General features: G+C 40.8%; 1 protein-coding gene across 5 annotated transcripts in view; it reads right to left on the reverse strand.

The window, feature by feature from the left end:
• The window catches only part of ATXN7 (ataxin 7), a 78,943-nt gene that overhangs the window by 22,447 nt on the left and 34,275 nt on the right, over positions 1-22,221 (reverse strand). For 4 of the 5 annotated variants that reach the window (XM_068695085.1, XM_068695084.1, XM_068695086.1 and 1 more), the window contains one exon: positions 11,033-11,137. The exons of the other annotated variant lie outside the window; for it this stretch is intronic. In XM_068695085.1, the coding sequence (XP_068551186.1) occupies positions 11,033-11,137 (105 nt within the window). The remainder of the gene's footprint in view (positions 1-11,032; positions 11,138-22,221) is intronic. 5 annotated transcript variants of the gene reach the window in all.

A 22,221-nucleotide genomic window follows, 5' to 3' on the forward strand; every position in this document is an offset into this window, starting at 1 on the left:
AGAGGTTTCTTGGGTTTTAGAAAAGCAGAACGAGTCCAAAACAAAATGGATTACATTTTATGTAATGAGCACAAATTGAGTACAGAGAACAACTTGACAGGCTTCTCGGTACGCAATCAAGTGACAACATTTTATGCCTTTGCATCAACACCACTTACACAGGGTGCTTGCTTCTATCAGAAATACAAAAAATAAATGCTACCCATATTGTATGTGTGTACACAGAGCACAGACTGAAAATACCTTCTGTATAGACTTGTGCCTTTGTCACAGATTAGAAACAGAGAAAGACATTTGGTACATTAGATTTCAATTGTACAAGCACAGCTATTGTTCAGTGCCGCCACTTGGACAACTGGGACAGGGCAGAGGAAATAGCGAGCAGCCCAGGAGCTGGTCAGGGCTTTCAGTTCATCTTAAGTAGCTGTCAAGCATCCAGCTGCCCCAGCTACCTCCTCCTGATGACAAAAAAAGTGATGGGTACGGTCCTAAACGTCAGTACTCATCTTTGTTCTGAATATTGATCAATCCCATGGAAAGCTGGCTGGAGAGAAAAAGGAACTGGTCACTACCAAAACTGTGATGCCATCTGTCACTCTCATTCTGTGACAACTGAGATGTGACCATCACACCTTGCAATACTACCTAAGCGTATGGGTTTATAACATTTCTGTGGCTATCAAAGCAGTCATCAGTATTTCCAGAAGCTGGCTTTCCTTTGACCTTACAGAGCAGGAGAGGGCCAACACGGCACACTTCCAGGCATATATATGGTTACGAGTGGCTCGTCACAGACTGTAAATCAAAACCAAACTGAAGAAAACAAGTCCCACGCCAATAATGAGAAGGGCCAGAGTGGTACTGTAAGGTTTCTCATTATGATCTAGACATACGGAAGAAATGAAAACAATTTATTCACTAAGCTCACCCTAATACATCTGACAGTTATAAGAACACCAAAATGCTTAGCCTAACTCGAACAAAGCCTTAGCCATGTGGTAACAAAGGAGGCACAGCCAGCTTTCCTCTTAGCAAGGAGACAAGTCACGAACTCCACGTGAGTATCTACAGACGCTTACAAATAGCTTTTAAAACCATCCAGATACACCAAGCCAAACTTCTGATCCGCTCAAATGCAGCTCTACAAATAAAAGCACCAACACTGGAAAGCTTCAGACCCCAAGGTGCAAAGGCTTAAGGGGTACATCATCCACCTAACCCGCAGGATTAGCTGCAATACAGCACAGAAGCGAGGGCTTCTGCTGGCTGCCAGACACGACAAGCAGCTGCTTTGGAACCTGCAGGGTCACACACAGAGGAGACAGCACAATGCAACTCCTGCCTGGAGGAGGAAGAAACTCCTACGGGGTAGAAACATTAGAGGATCATCTGGCTAAAAGGGAAGGCTTCCTTGGGGAAGCTACTATATATAGAATTTTGAGTGAAAGATTTTCTGACAATCTTACCAAATGGGGAAGAAAAACCCAGTTATGTAGAAAGTGCTTTAACTCTCCTGGAGCCTTGTCCAATTGCATCCTTTAGAAACCAGCAGGAAGAGCGAGAGTTTCATACCGACAGTGACAACTCATTACTGGTGGAACAGAGAACAGGAAAGAGGACTAGAGGCTCTTGATGCTGCTGCTTCTTTCTCTGGCACAACCTAGGGAAACTAGCTAGAATGCAGTTGTAATCTCTGTGGCCAGCAGCTCCCTCAGACATCGCAGAATGTTTACGTGGGAGCAGAATAGGCGAGTTTATTGGGAGCTTATGTATTAGGCACTGATGGCTTCTCCTCCTGCATCATTTGGCTGTCGTTCAAAGGATTAAGCTGTTGCTCTGCTGCACAAGCAAAGGAACATCTATGTAAGTTATAGGGTAAACATCTCAATTTTCTACACGAGCAGTACCTCGGGATGTTGTTCCATGAACAGCAGATAACAGGGTTTGCTGTAGGTATTTTGGCTGTTACTGCTTGAAACAGATAACACCATCCAGTCAACAACAGCATCACACGCTTATGTACAATTTCATGGCATATTTATCTTCCTCATAGATTTTACTCATCAGTACATTTATTTTCACCATATACAAGGTGATACACACTCCCTCTTCTGGTAACATCTTAAGAAATTTAGTTTCTAGGCTTTGTGTATCAAATGTTAGATTTTAAGTGTATCCACTTGGAGAACTGGTGGCCATTCCTCCTCCTGTTCTACTGCAAAAGCAGTGTGAAAGCTACACACATGCTACGCGCCTCTAACTCTAAGAATTATTATTTAGATTATAGAAAAAAAGATTTTAAAAATACACTTAAGAAATCCAGAAAAGAAAAAGGAGGGTGTGGGAAGAAAACAAACATAAGACAACATACACACACGTGCATTTATTCATTCCCCTCCTTGAAGGTCAGTACCTCATAGACCTGGGAGCGGTGTCCCAAGTAAAAACTGTTGCTTTTTTTCCTCCACCAAACCACACCAAATCTGTGAGTGCCATTACACAAATCACACTAGTACACATTGCTGCCAAAACATTAAGAGAAAAAATACTAAAAAAGCTTCTGTTTCCTCTTGTTAAATGTCTCCTGTTTTCTTCTCCCTTCTTCCACTTTTTCCCTCAATACAAAGTAATGAACTCAGCAATCTACCTACTTCGTGCTCCCGTCTATGAGGTCATTTTCCCCTACTTTCCTTACTTAGCTTCCTCTTTATTGTCTCCATCTATTTCTTTTTAACTGTGTTTTACTTCGGCTCTTTGTTTTACATTTCCCTTTTTAGCAATTCCCCTGTGTTCTCTCCTTCCCCCCCCTCGGACACCCCCCCAGACTGCACACCACTTCATTGTGGCTGCAGGGAGAGCTCTGCCAAGCTGCAATCCTCCTGCCCGTGCTGCCTGGCCACTGCCACCACGGCCCCTTTGCGCCCTCAGGCAGGTGCTGCACAGCTCCCAGCCCTCCTCCAGCACCACGGCTGGATGCTGGGAGCAGTGGTGGCTTGGCAAAAAATTAACCTGACCGATGGGTCCTGCTGAGATTACCTATCTGCCACCCGTAGCTGTGCTCGCAGAGAAAAAGAGGCTAAGTGCAAATCCCCTCTCTTCCGAACGTGGCAGTTGTTTGAGAGGTGGGTGGTGGGATGAGAGGTACAATCTGTGCAATGTGAAACTAGGTGCTGTCATGAAAAAAAAAAAAAAAAAAAAAGAAAAACTGTATTATTTATGACAGTTCAATACTCCACACTGTTTTACGAGCTTCCCAGAACACTCCTCCCTGGAATTACGAAGAGCTGCGGTGTTCATCTGAGGTTTGCAATTCTTGGAATCATCTACTCACTGCATGAGAACACAAACTTCTCCCTCAAAATAAACGGGGAAGTCCTAATAAATAAGTAAGTGCTTTGCATGCGGTTGGCTTTTGAAATTAAACTACTACTAGCCCCACTCCCCCCCCCAGCACCCAGTTCGCATCTCGATGGCTATGACACATTCCCAGCTCTCCTCCATGACAGCAGAAATCCTGCTTTTAAAAAACCGATCCAGGCTCCTTTCAGCTCCCTAGCTCCTAAACAGGTTGCAGCTTCATTCTTCTGTGCTCAGCTCAGGGCTCCATGCCAAGCCCTGCGTGCCCATGGCCTGCCCTCGCAATGCATGCCACCTCCTCTGGCCGAGCTCCAGCTTGAAGGAGTGGCTTAGGCGCTAGAAAGAGCCCTTTTAGCTGGGCAGGAAACCTTCCAAGGATGTGGAGCATGTAAACCGATGCAGAATTGCCTTCTCTGCATCTGCAGAAAGTCTGAACTAGTTCTGAGGGCTGTGTTCTGCTCCACGGGCCAAATGAATTTTGAATGATGCAACTTAGCATTGAATTTTAGGTGTGTTATTTCTCATTTTGGATCACTTTTAACCATAAGCCTGACGCGACTATTCCAGCTGGCTTCTTCCAAGGTGAAACTGAAGTCAAATACACTCAACAGCTGCTTTATGAGAACTACTTGTTTTCTTCAGATCTTACTAAAGCTGTCAATCAATACACTAACTTGGTCCCTCTCGCTGAGCAAGTACTTTTGTACAGCAGCAGCAAACACGGCCGTGCTTCCTCTTTTCCCACAAAGATAACTATCTTTATTCTCTTTCTTTCCGCTTGTTCTCCCCGTGCTGATGTCTACCTTGAAAAGGGAGCAGTCTGCCTCAGTCCCTGCATCCTTGGCAAGGTAATTCTTATAAAGGAGCAGGGTTCCCATGTAACGCTTGTTTAACGCTATGTTAGCCTTGTTTAACGTACTTCAGCCTTTCAGCGAGAACGGAATAGCAAAGATATTCTCTGTCCAGCCAGTAATAAAACACAAGGATTTCTGCACATTGGCCTTCTGCTGTGGGAGAACAGCATGAAATTTGGTTCATGCTAACCAAAGGTAAGAAAAGCCAAAAGCACACCAGAACATTTTAAAGTTCACAGTATTTCAGCACATGTGGTGCTGTAGACAGAATGAGTTACATCCTATGTGGTAAACTGAACAAATTTCTTCCTTAAATCTGAAGCTGAACACCATAATTTTAATGTTTATTGATACTTATTATTGCTTTACACCGTCAGCTCTACAAATCTAGGTGCTCACCAAAAAAAGGGAAGTTTTAAGAGAAAACTGCCATCAACTTCTTAAACTCCCTCTGTTTTCTTGTAATAAAACAAGACCACAGCCATTATGCTTGCACAAATAGCTTGCTGCACACGAACTGCCTGCAATGGTACGATTAACCGCAGGGCATAACTTCTTTACTCCTGAAAACCTGCGTGGCAGAAGTGCTAGTGACTTGAAATCCCAACTCACACATTCAGCATTCAGCAAAGGTTTTGGGGTACACATTGCAAACCCCAAACATATTTACAATTTCTTTCCAGGTGGAAACACTTTCTTATTTAATGATGCATTCATATTAAATTAGTAAATAATCAATTGAAACAGTTTTCTGGGATGAATCCTGTACTGACCTCTGAGCCCATTCCTCTCTGGGAATATGCCAAGACAACTCTTGCAAAAGTTAGAGAATTTCACCTATCCCTGCCAAGAAATTAAACTCGTTGCTGCTGGACCCAGAGACTCAGATTCAACTGCTGGAATTTAGACTGTGTGAACTGCTGCAAGAGGGCTCCGTGTTTGAACAGAAGCTGATGAAGCTGCCAATGATAATTTGTTAAATCATATACATTAACTCAGGCTATAATATGCCAAATGCCACCTGTGCGTGTTTGGCAATATGCTTGGCAGATTGCTCCAGCACATCTGTGAAACAACCAGATAATATCAAACTTTTATTTTGGCTACTAGACTACTGTAGAAGATTACCGATACCCATGAAGATTCCTATAATTTATATCAAGCATTTTCATACTGCTTTAAAAGTCATTAGTGAACACTGGACACTTATTTACCGAAACAAATTACTTGCTGCCAAAAGCATGCAAACCATAATGAAGGCTTATCTTTCCAAAACACAGATGAGCTCCTGCAATCTCCTACAATAAAAAAGAAAAAACAATACAAACCCCACCAAACAACACCCCCCCACACCCCGATCCTCAGGTCCAATGGCTTTGGAACAGGATTCAGTACATTCCTTTCTTTTCATATCTACATCAAACGCTGCCTTGTACAGACACTTTATCTTTGATTGTAGTACTTGCTAGATAGTCTCTCTATACTTTTCTAAACATGCAGCATCTGCAGAACTTCAAAAAAAAATAATTATTAAATACTCATGTCAGATTTCCAGAACAATTAGCTGCTGCCAAATTTCAGATAACAAAAAATGGGTAGGACAAATTTATATTCAATTCACACTGTGTCAAAAGAAACCAAGTGCATTATGCTGCAGAGCCTTTAATACTTAAATTAGTTGTGATATAACATCTGAAAAACAACAGACAATTATCAGGGATAGTAAACGGATCACTTATCCCAATTAATATCACAACAACTATCACCCTCTGAATGCAAGCACTTAACACTCCCCTCACCACCACCCCCAAAAACAAAACAAAACAAAAAAAACCACCACTACTTATGACAAGCCATATCAGTAAGCCTGCTAACTAAGGGTGGGTGTGAGAACTGGTGGAGGGAGGAAGGAATACGGTTATACAATCAGAGGTACACACAGATGAAAGATTTGTGTGAGACTTTACAGTGATTTTCTGGATCCAAGCATGTGAACGTCTGTCCCTGCTGCCAGGATCTGCCCTGTTTGTCTCTCCAGGCTGAGAATAAGACTGGGTGCTGATCTCTATTCCAGTCCCACCACCTCCTAGATAGCTCAGGTGTGCAAATCCGTGTTGTTACTCCTTCAGGTTTAAATGTGCCCTGAGCAGAAACTCCAATGCTTAGGAGTTTCCCCTTGGCTCACAGGCAGCAGAAAGCAATGCTCAGGTAGGTGCTCACCTTTGTTACTGCATGCCAAACCTATGAAAGTTAATCAAAACATTGGGCATAGCTCTTTAATGACTCAACAACCTGACACACTGTAATGGTCTCTTTCCAGTGCTCGCTGAATTAATGGTTTCCACAATCACCGCATGACTCACAAGCGCTATCAGCTTATGTTTCACAGGTAGCCTTCCTTATGTTTTCCTACAGATTGCTGGGAAGTTATAACCCCACTTCATGTTTACAGAAGCCAAAGCACAAGTGAACCAAGAAACTCTGCAGAAGAAGGAAGAAAATAAGAAAAAAAAATAGAGGGAAGGAAACCTGTATCTCTAAACTGATGCTCCATCTACACCAGTGAGCTATCTCCTCTCTCCTCTGAGCCACAAACCAGCACGGATGGTGAAGAGAAGCAGCTCTTTCCAGACGAGAAGCTGATAACCACAGGGAGACACGATAAACCCGTGGAATGGCTGAAATACCAGCAAAAGGTCATACGGCCCCAAAAACACATTGCTTCAGGGTTTCCGTGAGCTACCTGAACTAGCTGTAGCAATGCCTTCCACAAAGAGCAATGTTTTGCTGTAATCCAGCAACCATCTACATAAAGAGAATGGCTTTTAATGGGCAAAAGAGAGAAGAAAGAAAAGGAACACATTTGGTCCTACCACAGACATACCCTGCTAGCTGCCAAGGAGGTATTCCAGACAAGTACGAGGGTGAGCAATTTGACAGACAAAGTCATGTTTACTGTAAGAATTAACATAGCACGAGTGGAAACTGTGCATGCACTCCAGAAACACACCCAATTTAAATACAGGAGGAGAGAATATGCTGCATGGAAGGTGGAGAGGCTGGCACCATCCTGACAAATGCAACTGAAGATAAACACTGTGTTTTTTCAGAAGAGGACAGCATGATAAGAGATCTCAGGTGCTTCACCCATAGGACAGAAAGCCTGCACGTTATAGCTTTGTCAGTCCTCCACCTTTGATTGATCTTGACTCATCCAAGGAAGATGCTGATACCACAAAAATGCAGCCATTCAAAAAGCAGCAGCAAGAATACTGGCAGTAAAGTCCTGAAATCATCTGTTCAGTCCCGCGGATGAAGCAGCTGAGGTCTGACAGAGCGATGATTTGTTCTGAAAAGCCGGCCAGCCCCTCCTCGGCTGGCTCCCCTGCCCTGCTACCGCCCTACAGCAAGAGGGGAAAGCAATTTGAGCATGCTGGCAGGCAGCTGTTGTACACAGACCAGGAGAAATCTAGCTCTATGTACTTAAAAACAGGCTGTTTACCGTGTAGGCAATTACATTTAATAATGGCCCATCCATATCGAAGGAATATCAGAAGTGGACTTGAGATAATTCTTGGTATCAGATTGCTTTTAAAAACTGCTGACAGATTTTGACCACTACACACGGTGTCGTGCATACCAAACACCACACAATTTCACAAATCAATGATAGCATAAATCCATAGTACAGAATAAGTTGTTAAAATGGCAATTCATACTCCAAACATATACTTCGATTGCCTCAAGCGAAATTTAATTTTGAATTAGTATCTCTTCTAGCTGCATTAAAAAACATGAAATATAAAAGCGTGTTTTATACAAATATATGTGACTTGTGTCAGTAAAGTATTTTACTGAACAGGTAAAATATTCTGATAAATACATTTACATTTAAATTATTTCTGACTGCACATTCTCTAGAAAAAAAGCGAACTATCAAATGTCCTGCAATGCACTTTCAGCCTACCTAAGCAGTTTATCACAAATATGCTTTGGAAGAAATTAATTAGCTCATTAGGCTTAGTTAATAGTTTGTTTACCATTCCTTTGACATAAGTGACATTTTAACAGAGAATATTCTAATTCAGAAAACCCCATGTGACAGATTTTAAAGAACACCAAGTACAAGCAACACATACCACTGCGAACTGTAGAATATTTTAAGAGATTACCATTTCTCTGGTAACAATTTAAAATAACTTCTGAAGACTGAGAACGTTACAGAGAGGTACAGCTTCAGTGATGCACTGTAATTTTTGAGAACACGCTAAAAGAAATCGCTCCTTTTTAAACCTCTGAAATAAAGCCACAGACGAAGACCTCATTCAGGGAAAACAGACTCTGCTGAATCCAATTTTTTTTTTCCCCACTTGGTATCATGATATTGTACTTTGTCTTTTAGGAGAACTGTTATGTTTTGAGCACTTGAGTAATTTCCTTCTCTCAGTATACTGAGCAAAAGACTCCACTGCTGAAGCAATCAATCACCTCTCCTATTACCAGCTTTCACATTCAGTTTGGTAAAACGAGGGCCAACTGTGTTTCGAGAATGTGAAGACTGATAAAAAAGGAGACAAGATTGATAGCTCTATACAAAATCAAAGTCAGCCCTCTTACCTTTTTGAGGCTATTAGTTTGGCAAACTAAGGTCTTTTAATAATTTACACCCCACCCAAGCCTGTTTTTCTCATCAGATTGGCTCCTCCCATTTCCTCTGCAAGCTGCAGCACTTGTTTAGCGTCTTCATTGTTCAGAATGGGCTTAAGAAATACTAAGAATAACCTTGTCATTTCCATCCCTTCCTTCTACACTTCTAAGTATCAATCTGCCATTAATAGGTTTACATTCGAGAAACCTTACTACTTAGAGATCGTGCTCCTACAATGTGATACAGAATAGGAACATCACGTTAGTATTTCTTCTTTAATCTTTTAGAAACGTTTTCTACACCTTCACTTTGTAATTTCCTCTTCACTCTGTTCCTTTCAAATTGCAAGTATTGCTTACAGAAGGGTTTGAATTAGAATAAAGTAAACCTCTTGTAACGTGTTTACCACTGATACAAGCAGCATTACAGCACCCAGCCATGGCCAAGGAGCGATGCTGTGCCTGTTCAGTTCTTGAACTCTTTCTTCAATCTGCCCACAAGGTTGTCATACCTGCAGCTGCAATACTGGCTCCTAGAGCATGGATACCCCCTTACAAAGATGGGTGGTTGGAGATCAACTCATTTCAGAAAGTCAGCCCAAAGAGTCTGCAGATGCCAGCAGCTCTCCATCAGTACCAACCTGCGCCAGCCCTGTACTCCTGACCTTGAGATGGAAGACTCAATATGCCAGCACTCAGAACTGGGTACCGTCCAGTCCTCCCCCATACATTTATTTTTAACTGTCAGAATCAATTTAATATGATATTTTAGAAGGACTTATCGGACATCCCAAACTGATACTCAGTGACAGGTGAGGAATCACACTGGCAAGGACTGGACTTACTCTCAGCTGATACAAAGGCTTAGAGCACCCAGCGTTAGAAAAGCATGCTGCCTTCTGTTCTCCTGGCTCCCTGCAGCCCTGGAGACAAGTTTTTATTATTATTATTATTTTTTTTAATATTTTATTTTATTACTACTGCCATCCATAGATGACAAGCAAACCAGTAAGAATTATGTCACAACACCTATCAGATTCTTCTCTGAGTCACTCTGTGCAACATGACTGCAGAAATCCAGCAGCAAGGTTAGGGACATAATCCACATGGCATCGTAACACAAAAACCAAGGAGAGGTGGAAAGGAATAAGCAGCGCACCCTCTGCACAGCACAGGAAGACTCTTTCCCAGTCTCTAGGAAGCAGCAGGAACAAGTACATCTCTTGCCAAAGGGCTGGAGTATTTAAGATGCAAGAAAAGTTATGCCTTGCTCTGAGCTCTGGGAGAGGCTTCCCACCCATATCCAGCACCTTCTATCCTTTTAAGCAGCAAGACAAGCTTGGAAGAAAGGGAACACGCACAAACAGACACACACAGAGGGAGGAGGGAGTAGTTCAGAAGAATATTTGTCTATCTTTTGTTTCCTAACCAAGTGCCAATACATCTCCTCGATTTCTCAAGAAACGAAAAGCTGAACACCAAGAACCTCCTATTCAAATATTGACACGAAAATGTGTGATATTAATTTCTACTAGGCTTGAGAGGTGTATGGAAAAGAAGAACTGCCTACCTCCCCCGGTTACATTCTGTAGGAAGTGAGAGAACACTTGAACTTGCATAGTACTTCACATTTTGTCAGTCCTCTGTAAACATTGGCTAGCACCAACCAACATGAGAGCTTCCCAGCACAGTTTATATACAAAACCATCTGACCATTAAAACAAATACAGATTGATACTTCTGAAAATAAATAAATAAGCTTACTACTCCTTTGGAAACGTATTATGTTATAGGGCAGAATTTGTAAGCTTAGCTTTTAGCTAAGTTCACACTGCAACAGAACCTCGTGTAGAAATAATCAGTGTAAATAGACATGGAGAAATGACACACTCAGACACAAGCACACTGCACAAACCATCTGTGAAATACACTGTATATGCCATTTCAAAATTGAACTGCAGGCTTGCAGTGTTTCAAGACATTAAAAAATTAAAAAGAAACAAGATCTTCACGTAACTGCATTACAATGTATATAAAATGATTAAACACAGGTTATGTTCTTTGACATTATTTATAACGTAATGATCCATGTACCATCAATTTAAAAAAAAAATTGCCAGGCTTAATCCTGATTTAACCTCACCCTTAATTATTAAAAATAGTTAAGCACTTACCATAATGTGATTGAAATGCCTGTGGTTTTACGACCTGATTACAGTGGTTACACATCACCAAATAGAAATCATCATGAGCCGGGCAAAGACCAAATATTGGCATATCTAAAAACAAAAAGACAAAATGGCATATCTCTCAGCTGCTTACAATTATTGAAGAACAGTTTAATTACAGAGCCATGACACTAGTGTTGAATCATAATTTTAATACATTTGTTTAAAATTTGAAAATGAGAAAAAAGCATATAATGCAATGGATAATTTTGTGCTGGAGTATTACAAAAGCAAAAATCTTCCTACAAAGATAAATGTAAAATAAGCGATTATTTGTAGAAAACATTTATTAGAAATCTGATTTAGGACTTATTATTTTATACCAGATGTAAGAACGGAATAAAAGACTGACTTCAAATGGCAGACACAACATAAGAGGGGATGCTTTATGTGTGCTGAAACGGGTTTGGATTTTATTCCAATTTCATTAAATGAGTTCTAAAATGAAGTTTATTTTCTATTTATTTATTTTTTAACCATTTTAGATGAACAGTCATTTACCAGGCAGTATTACATGCCTAATGGTTTTATTTGTTTAACAGTGCATTATAGTCCAGCCATCTGCTGCCAGAGATCTGTGTAACAGCTATATGAGAGAGAAATAGAGAGATAACAGTATGTCTGAGCATGTGTGGATTTTGGAGATAACACACATACTTGCAGACTTTTACTAATAAAAAGAAGTTTCTGCAATGTTGTTTTTAAGAATACAGTTTGTTTAGAGTACAGTTTAACGTTTAAAACTGCATTCATAGATTACCGAGGCATTATGTACAACATTTACTATAAAACTTAAAGGTCTATTGCATTAATACAACTAAATATTATTCACTAGAAGACCAAAAAAAAAGGAAACTGCACACATAATAGTGTATAAATTCATTACTGCCAAAGAGCATGGCTAAGATCTACAGCACTATTTAATTAAGACCAATATAATAAAACTTATTTTCTTCTAAGAATACTCAGCAATCAATTTATAAGTTAACAGTAAGTTAGAAATTAAGAAAGTTAAATTTATGCACCTGTGTGCTAGAGCTGACCCCAGAGTTTCGTTTTAAAGTTATTAATTTGTCTATGTGCATTTTTAGCATCATGCTATATTTGATAAGAAAAATATCTTTGTTCATGAATGAAAGAGTAATTGTTAAATAACTGGAGTAGGACACATTTTAAGAATGAATGTGACACAACCCAAGGTAAACAACGGCAGCACAATGCTGTCATCCCTGCAGAGCCCCCCGACTCCACTTTGTTTCTCGCAGACAAAAGAACGCACCCACACTGAACAGCTTCCAGAACTAAGGGCTCCCTTTGTGATAACCATTTTCCTCAAAAAATTAATTATTTCTCTTTAAAAAAATAAAGAGGTCTCCCAGGTTTTCCAAGAACCTTATCAGCACGATATTACAATTAAATACCATACCTGTAGTAACAGCTGCAACCAGATTCTGCATTTGGGCCCAAATACAATGACCATGGACGTCTTAAGTGGCTGTGACAGATGACAGCTATGCTTATCTAAATCACAGGCACTTCTCAAGCAATTGTGGTTACATTAAAAAAAAGTTATAAACTGATTTGCACTTCATTGAGTACTGAGTCTTCCATTGTTTTTTCATTTGTATGATATTTTTGCAAAGAGAAATGGTTCAAGACCTCAGGCACACCTATCTTACTGCTAACTAGGCAAAACCCTGTAAGCAGCCCCCAGGAGAAAATGAGATAGGAACAGCAAACTTCAGTTTTTCAATGTCTACTTTCTGTGATTTAACATTAAGCTGGTTAAGGAAAATATATGTGTATAAACCTAGCTGCCTTTGGTTAATACTGCATTCAGGAGTTCTTTGGGTACGCCTGCATGAAAGTTTCCACAAATACTCCACGGTCACTTCCATTTGACTCCTAATACGCCGTGATGAATGGGACAATAACAGTGTACACTGCTTGCTATTTACATTGGTAATAGCACACAGACAGGCTACTACTGTATAATATCTAACGAAGTGTAAATCCACACCCTGTAACCTGCTCCCATAACCAAGCCTTTTCAGACAACACTGAACTCACGGCCTCTACACCAGCTCGTACAGATCGCAAGGCTGGGGGAATAAAACCTCTAACCCAAGAGAAGGATTTCCTACCGCTGTGCTTCTTCCAAGACAAAGCCCTCCTTGGCATTAGTCACACTCTCTCTATTCAAGCACCTTCTTACGAATATTTGCTGGAAATACAGAGCTTTCATTTTACACTACAAGTGAAGCAAACTAGCAGACATCGGTGTAAACAAGTGTTTTCCCGTTTCAGTTTCGGGATCCCAAGAAATCTGAAGCATTTAGAAGCACCCCCCTACCCCAAGAAGCACTTCTTTAGAATTTTAAAGTCAAAGCTCCAAGCAATAGAAACCACTGCCAGAACACTTAAATACACAAACTCTTAAGAAAGATCAAATTCTAAGAGTGAAACCAGTTGACACAGAAAAAAGGATTTGCTGCACACACAAAATCACAACTGACTCCAAAGGAAGTCGGGCAGGAGGCTGCAGCCAGACCACGGGAGCCAGTTTCAAAGACCTTCCTCCCCCTAGAGTGCCACGACCACTGATAACCGAGCATCATTTAATGCAGCCAGCGAGGGAGTACCAAAAGGCAACGCAAATCCCTTGTTTTCTCCTACCTGGTAAATAAACTATAGCTTTTTATTATCAAAGCATTTATTTAAGATAGATGCCAGAAAATCTTTTTGTTAGAGTAACCTGCAGGGCTCCAAGCAAGGATGGCACCCGCCGATGCTGAGCACTGCACGGACGCACACAGACAGTCCAAAGGGTAAGTGGGCAACAAGGAGCACGAACACCTCCCGGAGATCCAAAGATTAGTTTAACAATGGGTTTGACACTCTAAAGATTGCTATCCAGCCAAGACCAGCTAAGACGTCTAGAAAAGAGCTCCGACCCGAATCCACATTGCCCAACAGAGCCTGTCTTAGGCACGTAAGCTCCCACGTTTTTAATGTGCCTCACTTCATTCTAGTCAAGCAGAGCAAGAGCGGGGTTCAGCGAAGTCTTATTTCTGTTTCTGCGCTCCAATGCAGCAAACACCGATCTGGAATTGCTAGGAGAATGACAAGAAATATTCCTTGCACATATTAGAGATATACAGCATAGTTTAACAGAACTTGGATATGGATGCTTAATGTTTCTGCTCCCCCCACAACCCGCCCCTCGTACAAGTTCAGAAGTCTTGCAGCTGATATTCTCCTAGTACTTTATACCTATTTCACTTAACGACATGCAAATTCACTATTTTAAAAGTCTAATGAAGTTTATGGTACTTCACCAGTATCATTTCAGATGCTCTGTTCCTCCGAGTTGAAAGATTACTTTTTGCAATACTTGGCTGTAAATGTAAAGCCCGTGCCTCTGATGGAAGAGCCTAGCAACCATGATTCATATGTTCCTCTTTCAGAGCTGGCCTCATTTAACTCTCTCCATCTGGGAATGTTTTTCAAGGTCAAACGAGAAACTTAAAGCGAGACCTCAGCCTTTCAATTTATTTTTCATAAACATGGTATTTATATGGTGTCAACACACAAATAGTGTTACAGGAGCTGCTGGTTGCATTAATTCTATTAGCACTAAAAGAAAAATGACTTCATTTACCTCCATAACATTAGACCTCTGGACACTGCAACCTCCAGAATTCATTTAAATGTAACTCAACTACAGTGTTTTAAAAGGAGATATATTTAAACGATATATTCCTGTACTCTTTCCCAAGAATAGTACAAGCACGTGCTGTAGATACCTCGGAAATATCTCAACTGCGTTATTTGCTGACTGTGTAATAAGGGAAATGCTTTTTATATAGAAAGGGCCAAGTCAGCACATTTTCTGATAAAAAAGGAAAAACAATAATAACAGACAACCTGACAAACCCTACGTCAAGTAACAAGGAGCTCAGCATATCTACTCTGAAAGACTTTCATACCCTGAGCTGTCATCTCCTCCTCTACCCCAGCACGTGGAAGCACACAAGCCAGTGAGCAATGTCATCGGGTTTTCAGCATTCTTCTTCAGGACTGTAACACTACAGATGCTCGTCGTCACTAAAAGTACCTGTGTGTGTACTCTCAGTTCTACTACTTAACGTCACAGACAACAGAACAAATAAAACAGACTGAAACATGCAGTTCGATAACAGGGCAACAGTTTGCGTTTACTGAGTCACTAGAATCAGGGAATTCAGTGACTAACACAGCTCCACTGCACAGTTTTTTGTTTAGTTGTTTTTTTTAACCCTTCAAGTTTACCCAATTTCCTACAAAAGTTGTCCCTTTTTCGATTGGGACTGTTGTGCAATGCACCTCTCCTAGCATTTAGTGAGACAACATCCGCTCTGGGATTACCATGGAAAAAACATCACAAAAAAGTGAGGTTAAAATCTCCAAACCAGCAATCTCTACAGAAAGACAGTCAAAGGAGCCCAAATCCTGGCTGTTTTCAGGGACCAGAAGGCAAGTTTCCTATTTTACAGAAGTCTGCTCACCACAGTTAAGAAAACAAGGAGAGTGAAAAGTGAAACACAGGAAGAGAAAGCAAAAGCTACTGAGGACAGAAACGAAAGGGCAAAGATAAACTCTTGGAGTTATGGTAAAAGAACAGAAAGCTTGATGGAAAAAAAAAAGTGGCAGGAATACATAAAAGTACTGCATAAATGTTTCCCAGACAGACCACTGCTAATGCTCAGTTCATCCCTATCCATTCCCAGCACAAACATCTGCTTAGGAGAATTGCTTTTAAATGTCTGTGTCTGATTTATCATAACACACATGTACTGCTCCCCGTGCAGTAATGCTTGACAAGGAACATTTCACATGCTGCTGCCCAACGCGGACAGTAACAAGTTTTGACTACAGAGACCTCCGCAGCACAGCGTAACGTGCCTGAAGCACAGCACCAACCCCATTACACTTCCAGAGTGTTTTCATCAACTCCAGTTCATATCAGATGCAACCCCATTAAAATGCACTGTGCTAGATTACTAACTTTACGCTCAAAACAGCTTTAACTCCCTGTTATCTTGACAATTCCCCAGCCACAGAATTTGTTTTTCTTTTTACTGGGGCCTGATCCAAATCCACTTTGAGTAAACGTCCCAACTTTCACTGATCCACTAAGCTTTCCAATAAGGTATCAGGGAATTGTTTTGGAGCTATAATGTCCACAAACTGTACATATATCCCATTATTCTGAAATGTTGCCAAATCTGAGTTGTTTGAATTACTTCATGGAATCAAAACTTTAAAGTTCAAATAATGTACACAAAAGCTATCTTGAATACGTTTACTCCACACTTGTTGTGTTTTCTCCTCTTGTTAGAACAGAATTTGTCTTGAACATGCTAAGGTAAAACAATGTGTACGAACATAATTTTTAACTGGTCTTAAATCTCTTTCTCTAAAGGCATGCTTTTATTAGAACTTAAGATAACACAATCTATCACTTACGTCTGAAAGAATGTCAAAAAGGGGAGGAAAAAATAATACTAAAATAACTTTTGGCAAGGCAATTCAGACACAGGTGCAGTACCTTTAAAACTAGCTGACACCTAGAAGGAAAAAAGTTGTAGTGCCACTTCCCATAATCTGCTTAGGACACTTACCCCAGGTACCGCCTCATCCTGTTAAAGCAATAAAATATTTCTCCTGCCTTACCCTTTCCAGTTGTGGAGAACATGAATGTCAATTTCATATCTGAAAGCAAACAAAAACTCCCAAGCAACAATTTTTAAAAGCCTGTGATTTGAGGAAAGAGGCATGAGGAGGGAGAAGGAAGGCGACTAAGGCGGCATTTAGGATCACGTGAAACAGACTGCGCTGCACAAGGGCAGATTTCAAACAGGGCTGAGCTTGGTTAAAAATCAGACTAACGGCTTACACCAAGTCCAAAAAGCCACAATTCTGCCAAGAAATCTGCACGACAGGAGTCAGCACGATCTGTTGCTGACGTCAGTTGTCAATAACAGGCAATTTTCAGGTGGGAGGAGGATCTGAGATGTAAACCTGGGGCGCTGAGCTTTCTGCTCCAACAGCACTACAGCAGATCTGTCCCTGGGCTATGCCTTGTCCACACAAAAACAGCAACTGCATGGTAAGTTGTCTTAACTAAAGCTCCAACAGTTCACATAGCCCCCTCATTTTAACTCATATGAATGTTAAAAATAAAACAACCACACATTATCTAAGTCAGCATCTCAAAACGTACCTTTCATGAACACATTGAACTTTCTGCAACCACAATATTATTTTCTAACCAATATTTTTCCAAACTGTTTTCCAGAAACAGACCCAACTACTTATCATTCACGAACACACATCTGCTTTTGTAGACTTATCAATGTTAAAATGAAATTAAACTACCGGCAAAGTAGTTTTAACTGGGTACTATGCTAGATGATGATAATAATAAGAAGGAAGAGTATTCCCAAGGAGATATCATGATCAAAATAAATAAAATTGCATAATATTCAGAGTGCCTGGTGACCAATTATGCAAGATTTAAACCAAAATAAGAGATACTAGTAAAATATGCATATTTGAGGGTGTATGTGCGGAGCTCCAAGTAACGTACACATACATATTAATAGAGCACATTTTATGAACCATACATGCAGGCACAACAAATATGTGCCTGCAAAGAATAAATGCATAATCAAACAAGCTAACCATAAAACTATCCCATTTACATATAGAAACATTTTAAAACAAAATCAAAATACCCTCGCCTGCACAACTTACTCTCATGTTGCCTCTGATAAAAAAAAGAACTTTTACAAAATACAAAATACAGCAAAACAAATGGATGTTCCCAGCCTCCACACTGCCAAAGTGAAAAGCCAGAAGATCCCTAAGCTGCTTGATTTAGGCTCAAAGAGAAGTGGTGCTACCAAAGTATTTTCTGCAGAGTTACCAACTTTCAAATTCATTTCCAACTCCGCCCTGTGCATCCTTACGTAGCTTACTTTTTTTTTTTTTTGCACACACAGTTTTCAAAGCACAGCTATTTGAGGAGACATTTGAAAGGCACAGCTCTTCCTGGGCTCTGAGCGCAAGTGTGTTTGAACTTTGTTTCACCATGCAGTTGCTGACTGATACGATGAAGGAGGGAACAGCTGAAGTCTTGATTAAATGTTTTTATTGCATTTTCCTCTTTGGCAAATGTAGCAATTACATATGCTTGAATAAAAGTCCTAAGAATACCCAAACCTCAAAATTTTGGCTCAGAGAAGTGACTTTCACTCCGAGAGAAAAAAAAACAGAACCTAGTTTAACCATGCGCAGTAGTTGCATTACTAGATTTGATCAGTTGTAGATCTTTACTAGTATTACAACGCTTTATTTCTAAAAGCACAGTCCTTTCTCTCCAGCCTCCTTTTTGAGCACAAAACAGCCTAGTTTTCTAAAGGAATACAAGCTACAATTCCGAGAGGATCAATTAAAGTATGTTTTTTATTATTTTGCTTCCCCAGATTTAAGGCAGAATTTCACACCACGAGACTTGAAAGGGAAGAGGATGACCTACCTGCGACCGCTCGTGTTTTCCACGTGCTCAGCCATACTGCATGCCCTGGACCACCCCCTCCGCCTTCCCCTCCAGCATCCTGCAGGCAGCAAAACTCCTCCTCGCATAACCGAGCAGCAAATCCAAACAGCAGCCCTTCTGCGAGGTTATGAGCACATGACTGCTGCAACTCTTCCCCTAGTCTTTTCTCCCTTGCAGAATGAAACCCTGACAATCGTTACCTTCTCCAAGATTTAGCAGTCTTGGGGTATTTCTACAGCATGCCCACTGGCAAAAGCCAGAGCAGCAATCACCAGCGAGAAGTGTGTCATGCACGCAGGCACCTGCAGCCTAGTGTGCAGCTGGGGGTTCTAATTTTAGGCTGCCAAGATTTGAATGTTCCTGTAATTATATATAAAACACACTAAAGCAGACATCCAACTATTGAGTTAAATTCTTTGTATGTGAGTTCAGCTACACGCAATTAATCTTTTAAAAATCTAACACAAAACATATTTTTAAATTGTTCATTCAGAAGTTCAGAACTATTAAACAGTTTTTCAAAGCTGATCTTACGGAATAATAAAAAATTTCAGTGAGCACGTTTCCAGCAGATTGTCTTTAGAAAGACCGATTTCTAAATTTCCCAATGAAATACAAGTACCATATTTAAAGCTTTTCAGCAGATAAAAAAGTCTCTCTGTACATATTGTATTGTTAAATTAGGTTTTCATCAGCTATTTGAATGAAGTCAGTCATCTGCAAAAACTATTCCATTTACTCATTAATTAGTTTTCAGAGCGGAGGATATTTTAAACTTCTCCAGCCAATTTGTATAATATTACATAAATGCTGAACATATAATTTGTCATCGCTCTCCATATAACAAATCTTCATTTAAAGTCATACATTATTTTTAGGTGACATGATCTCATCATGCAATTTTAGGGAAGCCAGAAAATTATTATTTGTGTTTCCGTGGCAAAAATAAATAAATAGTTACTTATCTAATCCTTAAATAACTTTAGGAGCTCTCAACATTGAGTTTAATTTAGTATTTGTATTATAAAAATTGGAATTAAGGGAAAAAAAAAAAAAAAGAGGTTTACCCAGTAATACTAATATCAGGGGTCACACTTCACTTGCTATGCAGAAGAACAGGATCTTTTACGTGGGGAAAAAAAAGTTCTGGCCAAGCAATTAGTCACAACCCTAGCCTCAATTAAAATTAACTGTATCATCCAGTGAATATTTTAAATTATATCTTTTCATATACCTCAAAGGATGCTACTGTTTTAACATCAACACGTTTTTTAATCTTCTTTTATATACAGCCCTCTGTGAACTTTGCAGCAGCTGTACTTTTGTAGAAGGAAAAAGGAAGTTTGTTTTATTTAAATCTAAACTTACGGTTTACATAAAACTGCTCATTGCAGCAGCAGCATTTTGATGCATTATGACTGCAAATCGTGAGTGCGTTCCAAGTTCCTCACCCTCTCCCAGCTCTTATCTAGACGTGCTTTTGAAGAAAAAAAAAAAAAAAGGCATGTGTGGCTCAACAAAAGTTCTTGCTATCTTTCCCTGTGTAACTACCTGCCCACATCACACCACAGCAATGCTGTTTGGTGCTGGCCAGATCCTGGCACTCCGCAACTGAGGAAGCAGAGCAGTAACGAGCATTCCCTTCTAGATTTATACATTTTCCTACTAACTGAGAAATGGACAAATACAATGTAAAGACAACTATGTCATTTCTGGTAAGAAAATAACAACGAAACATACCATAGTATTTAAAAAGAATGTCAACTCGAGAAGTGGCATCAGAAACACTGGAGTCAATCTAACTTTTTAAAAGATGAAGTCTTTCAAGCCAATAAAAATAAGAACTAGAGACAGTTACGCATCCTGTGCACAATGGCATCACTGCAGCCTCCATATTATAAACCAAACAAGCAGGTGAGACATTGCTCTCCCTCCCACACAGTGCACGCACCGTGCTCGCCTGCAAACCTGTTCTGCTCTCTTCCCTGCTGACCGCAGCCCAGCAGCTCCCGGGTGAGCAGCAGGGCATCGCTCCTCACCTCTGCAGGGAATGCTGCGCATGCATTTTGCATCACGCACTTGATACCTGAGGCAGCACATCAGCATACGCCAAAAAAAAAAAAAAAAAAAGGAAAATACAAATGACCTGTCAACTGAATTCTATTTCAGTATTTTCTTTTATTAGGCAATCTATAGGTAATCTAGTTACCTAAAGCTACCCCACCCTGCCACTCCCATTCTCCATACACTCGAACATCCACTTCAGAAACGAATGTGTTTCAATCCTGTTTCATACAGCTATAAGGAAACTGATGCCTGTCGTTTTTGGAACACCACCTTACATTTCTGCATCCCTCTCAGCTTGGCAAGTACTTTTAGTTCTTCCATTAAAATTTACTTCCTTTGCTTCACACATTTCCTAACAGTTAATTTGATACGATGTAAAAAAAATAATTATGCAAGTTGCACAGCAACAGGCATATAAATGTCCTATAGCCAAAAAAACCCCACAACAGTACTGTGGTACTTAATAGGATTAAAAGATGAAGTGGAAAATAAAACAACGTTTTTGTTGTTACAGTAAAGTAAGAGAGCTAACCCACTTCTAGTAGGTTTGAACACACAGGTAGTGACACTTACTTTAAAACTTAGACATTGCATGACTAGAGAAATAAGGATGACTGAATTATTTCAACAGTCTACCTGAGGAACTGGTAAACTGTAAGACTTCACACAGTTGATGTATTGGAAAAGGAAAGCAGAATTTACTCGGACTATGTAACACACTGATTTGGTTGGGCTGGTTTAAATCACACTTCTGACAGACACTTCTAAGACCACTTCTCTCCTCTGGCCCCACTGCAGCTAGAGGTCCTCTGGGTACACGTGGGAGGAAGGTGCATGGACATGCGTGAACAGACCCAGGCGTACAGGGGGATGAAGGAAAGCACTCTTCTCTTTTGTATGCCAGCCAAGTAGCAGAATATCCTACTTTTGTGGAGAAAAAATCCTCCTGAACTGGTCAAGAAGGCTGTAAGAAGAACAAACCTGCTTACACCAGCAGCAAGCCAGAGAAATCATCCTTGTGCAGACGGAAGCAGAGGAGACACATCCAGGGCAGGGGCTGTGGGCAGCGGTGTCACAGAGCCGGGCCCGGCCACCAGCCCGCGGGGAGGTGGCACGGAGGACGAGCGGGGTCAGAAGGAAGAGGAGCACACAGCAAGGAGCACACGGAGCCAGCATTAGAGAGGCCCGGAGTGCAGCAGCTCGGAGATGACACAGGATGACAACGGTGAACGAGATTAAAAAGATAACAGCAAACTGAAAGGTAAACAGCTCCTTTGACACCCTCAGAAACGCATAGAGTTTACCAGCCTCTGGCTTTTGAAAACAAACACGGCCACCTTCCCAAAGCAGGCTCCCAGCTCCTGCTCCCTGCCACCACACCGAGCACCCCGGGAAGGACACTGCAGGAGCACAGCGAGGGCAGCACGGGGGCATGGACACCCCCGGGGGCTCCCCTCAAGCCGGC

Source organism: Anas acuta, chromosome 11 (genome assembly GCF_963932015.1).
Source record: "Anas acuta chromosome 11, bAnaAcu1.1, whole genome shotgun sequence".
Taxonomy (NCBI): domain Eukaryota; kingdom Metazoa; phylum Chordata; class Aves; order Anseriformes; family Anatidae; genus Anas; species Anas acuta.